At 42.4% G+C, this 13663-nt stretch overlaps 1 protein-coding gene across 1 annotated transcript in view; it reads left to right on the plus strand.

Moving 5' to 3' along the window:
* Window positions 1–5328: 5328 nt before the first annotated feature.
* ADGRA3 (adhesion G protein-coupled receptor A3) overlaps window positions 5329–13663 on the plus strand; it is a gene marked incomplete at its 5' end in the record, with an annotated part of 59725 nt that continues 51390 nt past the window's right edge. Inside the window, one exon of the mRNA XM_082314780.1 lies at window positions 5329–5597. Coding sequence (XP_082170906.1) covers window positions 5329–5597 — 269 coding nt within the window. The remainder of the gene's footprint in view (window positions 5598–13663) is intronic.

Consider the following 13663-nt stretch of genomic DNA (forward strand, 5'->3'; position numbering starts at 1 on the left):
GGGTATGGAATTGCATGTCAAAAAGAAACCTTGCACAACATATTTTACATATTTTTACTCTGCGTACATTGCTTTCTAAAATTTAGCAATGGGACTGTATTTCAAAGTCAGTGTTCCACCTACAATTATAGACTAGAACAGCAGAAGAGGAGTGAGATTCCTGTATGAGTCTGCTGAATCCACATAGTATGGGGTTTATTTCCTTCACTCAAGGCAAAGAAAATAATGAAAATCAAGCATGAAAATCTTCCAGGCCTAACTGTTCTCTCTGCAGAAGTGCATCTGGTGATATTTCAAGTCTTAACATACAAAATTTCAGTGTCTAATTATGGCTTAATTTGGGATTTATTGATAACCCAACCCAGAGACTTCTAAATAAACAGCTTTGAGAGCATTCTCCTTTTAAGCATTTCCAAAAAGTTTTCCGTAAGAAGTATACAAACTAAGCCAACTAATGTTTGGTATTCTGCCAAAGCATTCTTGAAATGTGTCTACTTAAAGGGACAACCAGGTAAAGGGAAATAGTGTCTCTCCTCAGGCTCCCAAATTAGTCTAAAAACTGTATTTTCCCCAGTTATACTACTGACACTGAAGATCTCTGACCCTTGACTGCAGTAGACTGGGGAGAAGGGCTTGCAGAGAACATCTCTGTGTCTGAGAACAAATGGAGGATGTCCAACATGACAAACATCAGCCAAGCACCTGGGAATACCTGCGCTTGTCACAGGCAACAGCAGAGCTTGGGGTAACTCAGTGAACTGTCTGACAGAGGCAGGGATATAATGCTACAGCCTGCAGCTATGGAAGAAGTAGTTGTAGAAAGGTGACTCTGAGCCTGCTTGGATTTAGTGGTTACCAACAGCAAGCCAGCATGTGCCAGCAGTTATCATCACCTCCCTGTACTTGGAATAGCAAATAACCACAGTATTGCAAACATAGCTGAGGGCAACCAAATGCTTCCTCTTCCTTGACAATTGCTGTAGCAAACAAAAGATAACTGATGATGTCCCAATCCATTAAGGGAAGAGATGACATGTGGTAGGTAGAAGACTCCTTGGCAGTGAGAAAAAAAAAAAAGAGAAGATATGAAGGTAGTGGCAGCATGGAAGTCCCTTGAGAGGAGAATTAGGGAGCAATCATTTCAGTGAAGGTGATGATAGCCCAGAAAAATGTGCAGGGATGTGAAACCTGAACTGATAAAAGCAGAGGACAGGAGTAAGCAAAGAAAAGAATCAGAATGAAAGACAGACAAAAATCACTTAAAAGCTCCTATTTGTCTCTCTGTCCTGAGGATATATGAACGATTTGAAGTGCTGCCAAAGCTACCTTTGTTTACTCATAAACACTGATAAGAATTTTTTGCCTTCCCCTCTTTCCCACACCTTCTTCTTAATATCTTGCATACAAGAAGTTAGTAATTAGTAGACTAGAAAGAAGAGAGGAAAAATTAATTTTCAAAATCGAATGTACTGGTGGCAAATTTTATGAAGGGAAGGGAAACAACAGAAGAGGACAAAGTATACTTGTTTGCAATCTGGAAGCAAATTGCATTAAAAAAAGTTCAAGCTACCTGCCTCACCTCGAGTAAAGTATTACCAGCACCAACAAGATTACCAACACTGATGGAGAATGAGAGGACTGAGAGAAAGAAAGTTTGGTTTTTTTCAATTCAGAAAAAGAAGGAAAAATTGCTGAAAGAGGTAATATTTTAGAGTAGTTGCTACCCCAGCGATAGCCAGTAAGTTTTGGGAACAGCTTGCTTCCTTTTTTGCAGCTATATGAGCTACTATAATAAAAGATATTGCCTCCCTGTACAAACCTTGTCTTTCTTGAAGTTATATATGATGGCCTAGTTTGCTGCCCAGGTGGGAGGTTCCACTCCCTTGCATAGTGCCCTCGCCTTCCTCCAGCTCTGGCACTCTTTCAACCCTTCCCTGAGTTGATTCAACTCAATAACCTGGCAGAAAACTAAACTCAAAAAAAGGTTAGCTTAGTCGTTGAGTTGAATTGGTTTATTGAACAATCAGATGACTACCACAGGTGGAGCAAGAGCAAGGGCATATAACCTAAAGGTAGAGGGGTTGTTGGAAAGCTAGGAGGAACAGGACTTTCTGGTTTTTGAAGCAGACATACAGTGTAACTTTATCCTTATATCCTTAGACCACTACAACTGCAATAAAGGTAGTGATCTAATAAACTTGACAAAGGCATATTGCAGTTCAGAAAAAAAAAAAACACATGAAATTTGTTAAGTGACTCCTGTGGGACATATGTTTTCGATTAAGAGCTTTCCTGAGTCAATGTAAGAAAATACATTTTCAAATCTTTGGCACAGAATGGAAGTTGCAGTAATTTGCATGAAAGATGAGGGTAAAAGCACAAGCCTTCAAGAAGAGCCTTTTGCTTGAAGGCTTCAAGCTTTTTGAAAACAGGTGAGGAGCAATATGCCCTGGAATTAGATTCACCGCAGAAGGAGACAAACTAAGAGAATATAAATCAACAGACAACACCACTTCAAGGTTTCAATAGTAGCAGTTTAAACAGAGGCATCATTTAAAATTGTAGGAGCTTTGCAACTGGGATCCATTAACTATGGATCTTAGTAGGGGTGGTCTCAGTGGAGTGGAAAGAACAGAGTTCTGATAGTTCAGAAACATCAAGGGCAAGTAAAACACTTGAATCTCTAAATTAGAAGGAAAGGAATTGGACATGACATTAAGATGAAAAGCAGTGGCAAGAAATTTGTCTCTTCGGGATTATGGGAAAATCAAGAGTTAAGAGGGACTATGATCACAGTCACCAGAAGCAACAGTTCACCACTTCCATCATCATCTTTAGATTATGTGATCATGTGGATCATCTCACTGATACAACTGGAGACTAATGGGGTCAAAACATATGTATTGCCAAAATGCAAGACAAGGGAGAAGAGCAAGCAGCTTGAGAGAAACATGGGAATGTTCCCTTCGGTGGCACTGAAGTGCTATCTTGATTAGCTATGCTGAAGCCGTGGCGATGCCAAGCCAAAATTCTGGTGGGATCAATGGTTTAAACTGGCATAAACTGGCTCCACTGCCAGAAAAGGCAGCTGTATGTCCTATCTCCATGTTGATCCTTAACGCAGCACAAACGTTTTATGTAGCTGTGCAATGAGTCTGATCATGTTATTGATGTAGCTGAAGGTTATGGGAAGAAAGTAGCAAAAGGGAAGAACTGCTTAACCCAGCACTACTTCTGAGGGAAAAACTACCTTGGGCCATGGTTTCATATAGTCAATCCAGCTTTAAAACTCCTGGTGTCAGATCAAAAATGATTTGGCTCCATGATAAAAAGCACTGATCCAATACAAATTCACTCTGCCGTTTGAATTTGTTTAAAACAAAGCCCAAAACAGAAGAATTAACTTTATACTGGTGAGTTTTATGCTAATTAGGTCTCTCTTCTCTTACAGTTGGCACAACAGCAGTGTAACAGCACAAAGGCACTGTCAACTTTGTATTTTGTGTCCTGACCCAATTTAGTTCAAATGTAATGGAGACCTTGCATCTCACTCAGATCAGGTTGGTCCTGCTGAGTGACTCAGTGGCACGCAAACCTAACATTAAAGCTCAAGGCCCTGTGTCATCTTTGCATTCTGGTCAGCAATTTCAGTACGTGGGACAGGTTCCATCTTCATTTGTAAGAGGCCATACAATCCAGGAGAGAAAACATGATGGTGGGTAAAGGCTATCTACAACATGCCCCGGTAATTGTGGTGTTATTACTCTAACCTTGTTCCATTTGCCCCAATCCACAATTCCTATTGTATGCCCATAGCTTTCATTAGGTTACATTTAAAACTGTGTCGCAACCTCAGTGTTCAACATCATTCAAGGACACCTTAGGTTAAAGACTTTGGAAGACTCATTTTGGCAGCTGTTATTGCCAATGCCTAAAATTGCATTTCTGTGTAATACCAGGTATTTTGCAGGGTGTTATTTGCCAGTGCTCTTCTGGAAGGATGGGGCATTGTGAGTTTTTGGTTAGGGACCAGAAATTCCTATGGGTTTTGCAAAGCCTCTCTTAAAATTTTTAAAGTAGGTGCTGCAAGTTCTTGTAATTCGATTGCAAGTTAGATAACATTTTATTATCCTCACACCTACTGGAGGCAAAGAATGTATTGAGAATTTCAGCTGTCATTGGCACAAAGGCATTTGTGCCTGGCTGTCCTGCCTGCAGAGAAATGTGAGAAAATGACCTGACTACACCCAGAAAAGCAGTCCCAAGTGTGCAAAGACAAGACACTTTGTAGGTTGGTGATTTTTTTTTTTTTTTACATTTGAGATTGATGGTATTTAAATAACTTTTTCCATCCTTTGGCTCTTTGGCTGTCAAGTAGGAATAACAGGGTTACCTCATTTTAAAGGGATGATTTGAGGACAAATGTCTTACAAGCACAAAATACTCGGCGTTAAGAGTACTGAAAGCCGTTCAGCACCTAGGCAGGGCATTATCCTTTCTCCATGAAGCGTGAATGGCAACAGTCCCTCCTGCAAGACCAAGGATTTGGACCTAGGTGCAAGAGGAAAGGCATGGGAGCAGAGAGGGAAACCAAACCGCTCCACCCTGTTCCCGCGAGGGGGACAGGGCCCACGAAGCGTCAAAGGGACCCTCGGCTCCACAGCACGCTGGAGGGCCCAAAGACACCGGCCACGGGGGAACAGGCAACGCCCCGGGCAAAGAGCTCCCGCTGGAGCAGGCCGGGGAAGGCAGGCCCCGGCAGCTCGCCGTGCCGCCGCTGCGGGGAGCGGCGGGACCGAGGGCAGGCCCAGCGCTGCCGACGACCCTGCCAAGAGCGCGGCGGCGGAGCGGGCCGGGGGCTGCCCACCGGGAGGGCGCTTTTCCCCCTCAGAAGCGCTCGCCCCCCTCCGCCGGTGAGCTGCACCTCCCCGCCGCGGCCCCCTCACCCCGCGGCGCGCAGGCGCGGGGGCGGCCGTCGCCACCGCGGCGCTTGCGCAGAGGGGCCGAGGCCCGTCGGGCGCGCTCGCGGCCGCGGGGCTCCGGCACCGGCGGAAGGCGGCGCTGCTGCCGCTGCGCGGAGCCCGCCCGGCCCCGACACAAAGACGAGGGCGCCAGTAGCGGCCGCGGCTCCTGCCCGCTCGCAGCCCGCCGCCCCCGCGGCACCACATGGCGGCAGCCCTGCGGCCGCGCTTGGCGCCGCCCCCGCGGAGCTAGGCCAGGGCGAACCGCGGGCTCCCTCTGCTCGCTCCTTTCCCGCCCGGCCCGGCCGATCCCGTCCGTCCCCGCCGCCTGCGGGAGGAGCGGAGCGGGGCCCTGCACAGCCCCGCCATGCTGCCCCCGGGCCGCCGCGCTCTCTGCCGCCCACCGCGCCGCCGCCGTCGTCGCCCGGCGGGGCTCCTGCCCGCGCTCCTGCTCCTGACGGCGCTGGGGGGCGGCGGCGCCGCGCTGCCCCCGGGCTGTAAGTACGACGGTCGCCCCAAGAGCGCCGGCAAAGCGGCGGCGGCCGGCGGCCCGGTGGAGGTGAAGGTAGTTTGCAGCAACCTGGAGCTCGCTCAGGTCCTGCCTCCCGAGGTGCTGCCTAACCGGACGGTCACCCTGTGAGTACCGTCCCCGGTGGGGGGGGTGTCTTGGTGCGACGTGGAGGGGGGAGGGAGCGCCGGCCTGAGGTAAAATGGGGTCAGCGGGGGGGGGGGGGGGGGGGGGGGAGCGCGCTTGACCCCGTCTGCTACTGGGGAAAGCCCAGGAGCGGATTTTTTTTTTGGCTGTGCTTTTCATGTTTTCCCATAACTTCCCGGGATGGTGATTTTTAAAGGGGGGTGGGAGGCATCCCGTTACTCACTGGCGGGGGCGGGCGGCGGCGCGGAGGGCTGCGCGGGGCGGGACCGCCCCGCGCAGCCCTCCGCGCCGCCGCACGCCCCGCGGAGCGGCATCCCCGCACCCCTCGCCTTACTCCTTCTTCTTGAGGTAGTTTTAACACCCGAGCGCTCATAGGGAGCGTGAGCCGCTCAGCGTGCGGTAGGCTAGGTGGGCCTGAAGTTTCGCGGTAGCAAAGAGCAACCTGTTCGTTGCAGCTCGCGATAAAACCAGCCGAAGGGATTTATTTTGCTGCTTCTTTGGAGAAAAAAAAAGGGTCCGTTTACTTCCATGTAGCAATAGGCGTGCTCTTTTTATGTGGAGGTAATCCTAGCTCATCCATTTGAATAACAAGTTTCAAACAGGATGTGCAACTTATTCCAAAGTAAGAAATATGTTGCTATTTCCTTAAATATGATTGTGCACATGTAAGGAAAGGATTTGCAAGTTGTTCTTCTTCCTATGACATTAACTGGTCACTGCAGCAGAAAAGTTCATAGAACGGTTTGGGTTGGAAGGGACCTTTAAAGATCATCGAGCCCAATCCCCCAGCCATGGGCAGACATCAGCAGCACTGGATTTCATCAGTGGATGGTCCTAGAAGTGGAACCCTGTCCCCTCTTTAGAGAGCCTTAAAGTACCTGTGCTACCGTGGGAAGACTCAAGTGCAGCCAAGGAGTATGCAAGAAAATTGATGAAAAGAAACTGAATTATGGGGTCTGGCTTAAGATATTTATCTACTTAACTGGAAATCACAGGTTTGAATGATCTACCAATAATCTGAGTTTAATAAGCACAGAATGTATATAGTTCTGTCATGAGAAGAACAATCTGACTGCTGCTTTTGTGAACTTTGACAGCACTGAAACACCAAGGAAGGGCTTCCTTCAGGAAGTCTTAGTGAGGTGTGGACCCAGTCAGCAGCAGATGCATGGATCTGGACCCATGAGAAAAGGGAAAGCCAAAAAAAAGGTGATTAAGGCTAAAGTAGTTGTTCGGGCTTGGCAATCTGCAAGGGTTCAGAGAGCATTTCTAAATGCCTTGTGAGAAGCAACCAGAAATATTCATATGTGAAGTTCCTGAAGTAGAAAAGAAAGCAAAAAGTAGAAGGTGGCGGCTGTTTGATCGACAAATCCATTTTAGTCTTTGTTAGCCTCAAATGCTTTGCAGATGATTAACTGCTAAAAATATAGTATTATCCATTAAAATTTTGATAAAAGTAGATGTTAGTATAGTTGATAACAGTGAAGTTGACTGTGAGGGTCTTTTGGTTCAAGAAACTTGGAGTCACAGCTCTGATTGCTGTGAAAGACAAGCAGATATCAAACACAGCAGCCTTGCTGTGAATGGACCTTTGTTCATAATTGCAGTGACAGAAGAATTTGGAAGAATGGTTCATCTTTCATCTTGATTTTCATACTCCTTCATTATCTAGAGTGTATCTAGAGCATATCTACATACACTAATTAGTTGCTTTCAGTTTTAACTGGCCTTTGAAGTTCATGATAACTTCCGAAACATTTATTTTTCCCTTTTAAACTTTTTAATAGACATAGCAAGAAACAATGCGATTTTTTCATTGTTATTTGTAGTAAGTATCATAACTGAGTTGATACAATTAATATGAACGTACACTTTGAAATTTTACTTAAATGAAAGGCAAAGATTATCAAACCAATGCTCCCACTTTTTCTAAGAGAGTGAACACAGTAACTGTTGTTCAGGATCTTTCAAGTTTGTTGACTCTTAAGGCATGAGTTTCCATATCCAAGAGAAGTGTGTTTTTTTTTTTTTTTTTTTTTTTTTTTACTGAATCCATGTTAACCTGGTTAGAAAGTTTTGGTGATGTATGGGGTGGGTGTGTTGCCAAGTGCCATTTCACTAACATGTTGATTAGTAGTGGCTGGGTTAATTGTTATCTAATCTTTTGCCAAAAATGACTTTTTTTTTTTCCCCAAGCTGATACTTAGAATTGCTGCACTTGGTGGATAGTGGAAGGTTGTCTGATTAGAGTCAAACTGCCCTGAGTTATCTTGAATCTTGATTCTTGTGGGATTCTTCTATTAAGATAAGTACTAGTTCTATTATAGCTTTTTGGATTATTGGATCACTGAAGAGATAAGTAGCTGAAAATAGATCACTGTTGTGTAGATTAGCTGCATTTTAATTCAGTTAATTTTCTTCTATGTTGACTCTTATTTTGCATAAACTGATTTTAAATACAAGGACCTATGTAGTTTTATATAACTTTTTGTTTTTTGAGTGAGTGAGGAATGACTCAAATGAAGTGATGAGATTAATTTTAGAAATCCTGGTTCCATCCTTATCACTGATCAAACTCCTAGACTTTCAGTAGATCAGCTGCTGTGCATTTAGCATTTACAATTTTTTTTCCCCCAATGAAATATTTTTGAGGACAAAAATCTCTAAAAAGTGAGGAGATAAGAAAAATAGTGGAAATTAGGATAAATGAGTAGCATCTGAGGATGCTGGCCAGGTTCTTTCATTCCTGCACACCATTGTAGTTAGTGGTTATCAATGATATTGATAAGTTGGGCAAGGTCACTTAATTTACGAAATGCCTTGGCCTTTGTTTGCCACAAAATATTTTAATGTCCTAGTAATTTAGGTAGGTATTATTTAGAATCTTTAGTTACAATTCAGAATAAAAATCCTGACGGTTTCAATTGACAAGAGACAAAGTGAGTTTGTTTCATGATTGAGGAAGGAAAGCAAACACTGGAAGAAGAGTATTAAAGCATAAAGGTGTGTCCATGAGAGAATAAGTAATGTTTAGGATTTCTGGCACTACTGTAAATTGAGATTCCTTTAGAATCCAGGTAGAATTAGCTGGTGCTTTACTGAGCAGTTAGGTCAAATTCCAAGATGAATTCAAGTTTAGTTATAGCTAGGGAAGGGACTTTTTAGTAGTCTTATATAACTGATTGGGATGCAAATGAAGGGTGTATCTACATGAACACCATAGGTGGCTTTGACCTTTGTAGTTTAACCAGCCAGATGAGATGCTTTTGGTGTGAAGATAACAACTGGGTGAATGTAACTCAGTGCTTTGTCTGACATGCTCTGTATTTCAGTAGATACTGAAGCTGTTGCCAAGATTCACATTTAAGTAAGGAATGCACTATACTCTTGTAATAGGAGTCTGAGATAAGATATCCATTGCTGTTGTGTTTCTTTGATGCAGGCTCAAATGATGATGTCATAACTTGTTGGATAGTAGTCATTACTTCATTCTTTGGAAGGGAATGTGTAATCCCCCTGGAGATAAGCCTATGAAGTTGTAATCCTTGTTATTTGTTGAGAATTTTAGTTACCCATTATACATAGGTCATTCTATAGGAACAGGAATCTAAACAGACAGAGGAAAAGTCTAGATATTTAGTAAAGAATTGTGTTTCGAATCAGGAGCCTTACTGGTGTGCAAACAACTTTGCTTATGCACATATCCTGATAGGAACATATGAGTATTAGTGTTTGCACCTACAAGTGTTAGAATTTACAAGCCAGAGCATTAGCCTGGATTTGTACTCAGAACTGTTCAAAGATATGCTTAACTAGGTTGCTGTTGAGAAACATCTTAAAATGTTTTTGTCCAGCTCCTAGATATAATCATGTCGAACTACATCCATTAAGCAGCTGAAAGGCATACTCATTTGGCCTTCCAGATACCTGTGCAGCCTTTCCTTTTGTAACATAAATTCCTAAATTCCAAAAGTTTCAAAGCAAAAAGTCACTCATATTGCAAGGAGTCACTCGTATCACAATGTCTGGTTACATTGTGATTACATTTTAATCATGTGAATTATGTGTAATTACATGAGTGATTTTTTTTCCTTCTTACAGAAAAAGAACTCTTCAGGTTTTAAAAATAAAGCAAATAGATATTATGTAGTGACTTATATCTATGATTTTCAATATTCTTTTCTTTTTTTGAGGCATGATCTGATGCCTTGCTAAACTGTTTTCATTTCCTTTGTTTTACTTAGTTGGGCCTTTCTCTATTACGCGCTTGGAAGAAAGTTTCCTTTACCAAAATATTGACGAACAGGAAGTGTAGTCATAGTAAATATCTTCTGTGGTAGTTTGCCTCTTCTTTTGAAGTACATTTCCATTATTAACTTGAAGGTACTCTTGACAGCTAATCCCTTTTTTGTTAAAATAGTCTATTTTAGACTGTTGTAAGTGCTCAGTACTAATAACTTGGGCAGTGATAACATTTTTTGAAGACACAAAGGGCTAATAACTCCCATTAAAACTTATCTTGACATTTTCTTCAGTCAGTGGATACACGGACTATGCAAAATACATTTTTCTCATGAACACATGGCAGTACAGAGACAGTACTTGAGAACTGTTGTATCCACAAATTAGTAATTTGCAAGTACTTGTGCATGCCTTTTTACCAGTGGTATCCAACTTATAAAAATCATTAGTGATGGTTCATTTTCTGTTAGGCTTGTATTCTAGTAGACCTATTCAGTATACATCTGTCAGATTTTGTATATGTCTTTTACCTTGCTGAGAAGATAGCAATCCATGTTCAAAATCAGATTCAGGCTTTGCTGTATGCCCTATTCCAACACTGATTTGTTATTGTGGGGTTATTACTATGGGGTATTGAATACATAGAGTATTCTTTTATGATTGTGTACACTTTTGTGTATATTTGAGTATTGCAGAAAAATTCTGAGGTCACAATTTAAACAGCGTTTTCTTTTAAATAGCAATATTTTGTTCTACATAAATAAACACTCAACTTTGGAAGACACTGTGTTATGTTGTTAACACATATCCACTGGAATGCCCAGTCAAGTTTGAATAGTGTCCTCTTGTTTCTTTTAGTGTTGCAATAATGGCTTTAATACACATGGTGGGTTGTAATTGGTATTAGTCTTCATGCAATAATGATTATGTCAACGCATACTGACTTTTTTTAAAGATTATTCGTCTATATAAGCATTTTTAAATTGTTTTAGGTGCCTTTCACAATGAAATTATTGTACTTTCGATTAAATACATGAAGTAATTAGAAATATGGCTTCCGTACCATAGGTACAACTGTAGGCAGTTGTTACAAGCCTGGGGTTCAGATTTTGAATGAGAGCTATGTATTGATTGCTGCTGAGTTAAAAATAAGGGACAGAAATAAGTTCTGCAAAATTCTGGAGAGCAAATTTAAATTTTTGTAATGAGGAGAAATTAATATTTTTAATTCTCTGAGCCACAAATATTAATGTGGAGTTGCCCAATACCTTTATTCCCATGAGGATATCCATATAAGCAATGCTCTTTATGTGTTCATTAGCCCTTCAGTGAGTATTAAATGTTCAATGCATTATGCTGTATCTAGCCTCGGGAAGAGAGATTTTCATCTTCAGGACTAATACTTTTTTCTTTTATTGTTGTCCTTTATTGATCAGTAATACTCCTGTTTTTGTTTCAGTTTGGCAAAACTGCAAAATATTAAAATTTAGAAGTTAATGCCAAGAGTTAAAGAAACGGAACTAGAATTCGTGCTGCAGTGATGAAGAATGAATAACTATATGTGTCTGTCTCATTGCTCTTTGCTTGCACTTTGTTCATGTTTCAGAGGCTATTTTTGTAATTTAAAACAAGAATGGAGCTGCAAGATTAGATTTTTCAGAATTTAATGGTTCCCATATGTACTTTGCATGGGCCAGATATGTTGCAGGTTCATGGATTTGTCATTACTGCCTTATTTAGTCTTCATCTTCACCATAATAGTCTCTATAGTTTCTTTTCTCTGTATAGTTTTTGAATCTATACAGTTTTAAGTGCTTTCTTTGTACCAGTGGTTAATCTGTGAAGATTAAAAACAGTTGAGCATTTCTTTTCATTAGTAATAATAAATTGTTTTAAATTTAAGAACTTCAGAGAAGATAAAGTATGTTTTGTGAGTTTTGCTTTCTGCAGTGAGATAATGAATTTTAAATATTAATTTGTAAAATCTTAATCTATTAAATATCTTTAGTCTTTAACACAGTAAATAGGTGAGAATTTTATTTTCACCTTTGGATTTCACTGTTCAGCTGTTTAGCAGTGAAAACTGCAGTGTCCTGCTGCCCTTAGAGTGCTACAGTGGGACAGATCATATCCATTAATTACTGTTTATGTGCATTACTGTGTTGTGACTCCTCCTTTGGTAATGACACAGGGCATGTCCAGTGGTGCTGTACAGTACTGTCCTACAAATCTCCAAGCTGCCTTAGAGCGAATGGGATGCCAGTGCACTGCGGTGCAGAGCTGCTAGGTCCCAAAGTAGCGCAGTTGCCTTGGTGGTGCGTGTGGTCCAAGCTAGTCAGCTAGTTTTGGCAGGTCTGCGGAGTTGTCGCTTTTGGAGTAGGAACTTAACCTTTTTGGCAAGGCAGACCATCTAAGAGCTTTTTTGGGGAAACAAACCCCAAACAAACCAAACACAATAAATGCAAATTGATTAAAGACATTTAGGAAATAGGCAGCTTATAATTCCATAACTCTGTCTGCATTGGACACTGTGTTCTAGGATTTATCCAGGCAAGTCTCCAGAATTACAGCTCTAGGTAGCTGTGGGCTGTGCTGTCTTCAGGTGCTTTGTCTAAGAGTACAGTCTGTGTCCTCTGCTAGGTCAGTTCAATCTAGGGAAAAAAAGCTGCTTTGAGGTAGAGGGAGGGAAGTTCGGGTCTAGATAGGGAGTAAAGAAAGTCAGGGAGATTGGATTAAAAGGCAGAAACTACTACTGGGAGTTGGGTAGGGGTTGAGATGGGAGGGTGGGTTTCTTTGAATGGATGTGTTGGTTATGGAGGTGGGAAATCAGAAGGACTTCAGAGGGAAAGAAGGCAGAGCAGATAAGGTGCTGAAGGGTGAGTGTAACTGGCTTAGCGAGAGGTGGGCAAGAATTCTTGGAAATTCGGCAGCTGCCCACAAAATCAGTAAAAGCAGGATTAGTGACTGGATGCCAGTAGAAGATGGCTCATATGAGGAAGTGGTAGTGCTATAACACGGTCTGGGTAAACTCTTCTGGTATTGTCTACATGATGTGCTATTTCCAGCTGAGGAGCTGAACATAAAGGTTTATTTCTGTCAGATACAAGAACTTGTTAGTTGCCCATGTTGTTATAGAATAGGTTTTACCTCGAAACTTAGTATCAGGCAAAGTTGGCAAGTTATGCTCAGATTTCTGAAAGCATCCTGTAACATCCCAAACAACTGATTCTAATACCTTGAACTGTTGTTTTAGGATTACAGCCTCTGGTGTTAACAGGAATTTAAACCAGTTCTCAAAATTGTGTGTTGATGGGCTCATTTAAGTTTCTGGGGGTTGCAGTGGGCTGACCTTAGAGCTCTGTGCTGGAGAAGGGAGGTCCCCTTCCACCCTCTCTTCCTGCTTCTGACGCAGGGATGATCAGGAATGAGGACAGGGGAAAGTAGATCTCCCGCTCTGAGTGCGGAAAGTTACATCCGCATCCAGCTGCTGGTAAAACTGTAGCCTGAACTGGAGCTGGCATGTTTGTACCTTCACCTCCCAGTCTCTTGCTGTGTGGGTGGTTCGTTCCTCACCCCCACCCCTCCCACCCCTTTGCTGCTCTACTAACATTTGTCTGGCTCCGTGCCTAGTCAGTTCAGGGAGCTAAACTATCCAAAAACTGTTGACTTCTGTAGGATTAGGATAGCAACTTCTGTGAAAATGTTTTTGTGTGCCAGCAGTTGACAGGAAGTGCTTGCTAATGCGTCTAGACAAAGCACTTTCTAGAGAGCACATATACCTGATAGGAAATGTAAATACATGTGA

Source organism: Platalea leucorodia (assembly GCF_965183815.1).
Source record: "Platalea leucorodia genome assembly, chromosome: 6".
Lineage (NCBI taxonomy): Eukaryota > Metazoa > Chordata > Aves > Pelecaniformes > Threskiornithidae > Platalea > Platalea leucorodia.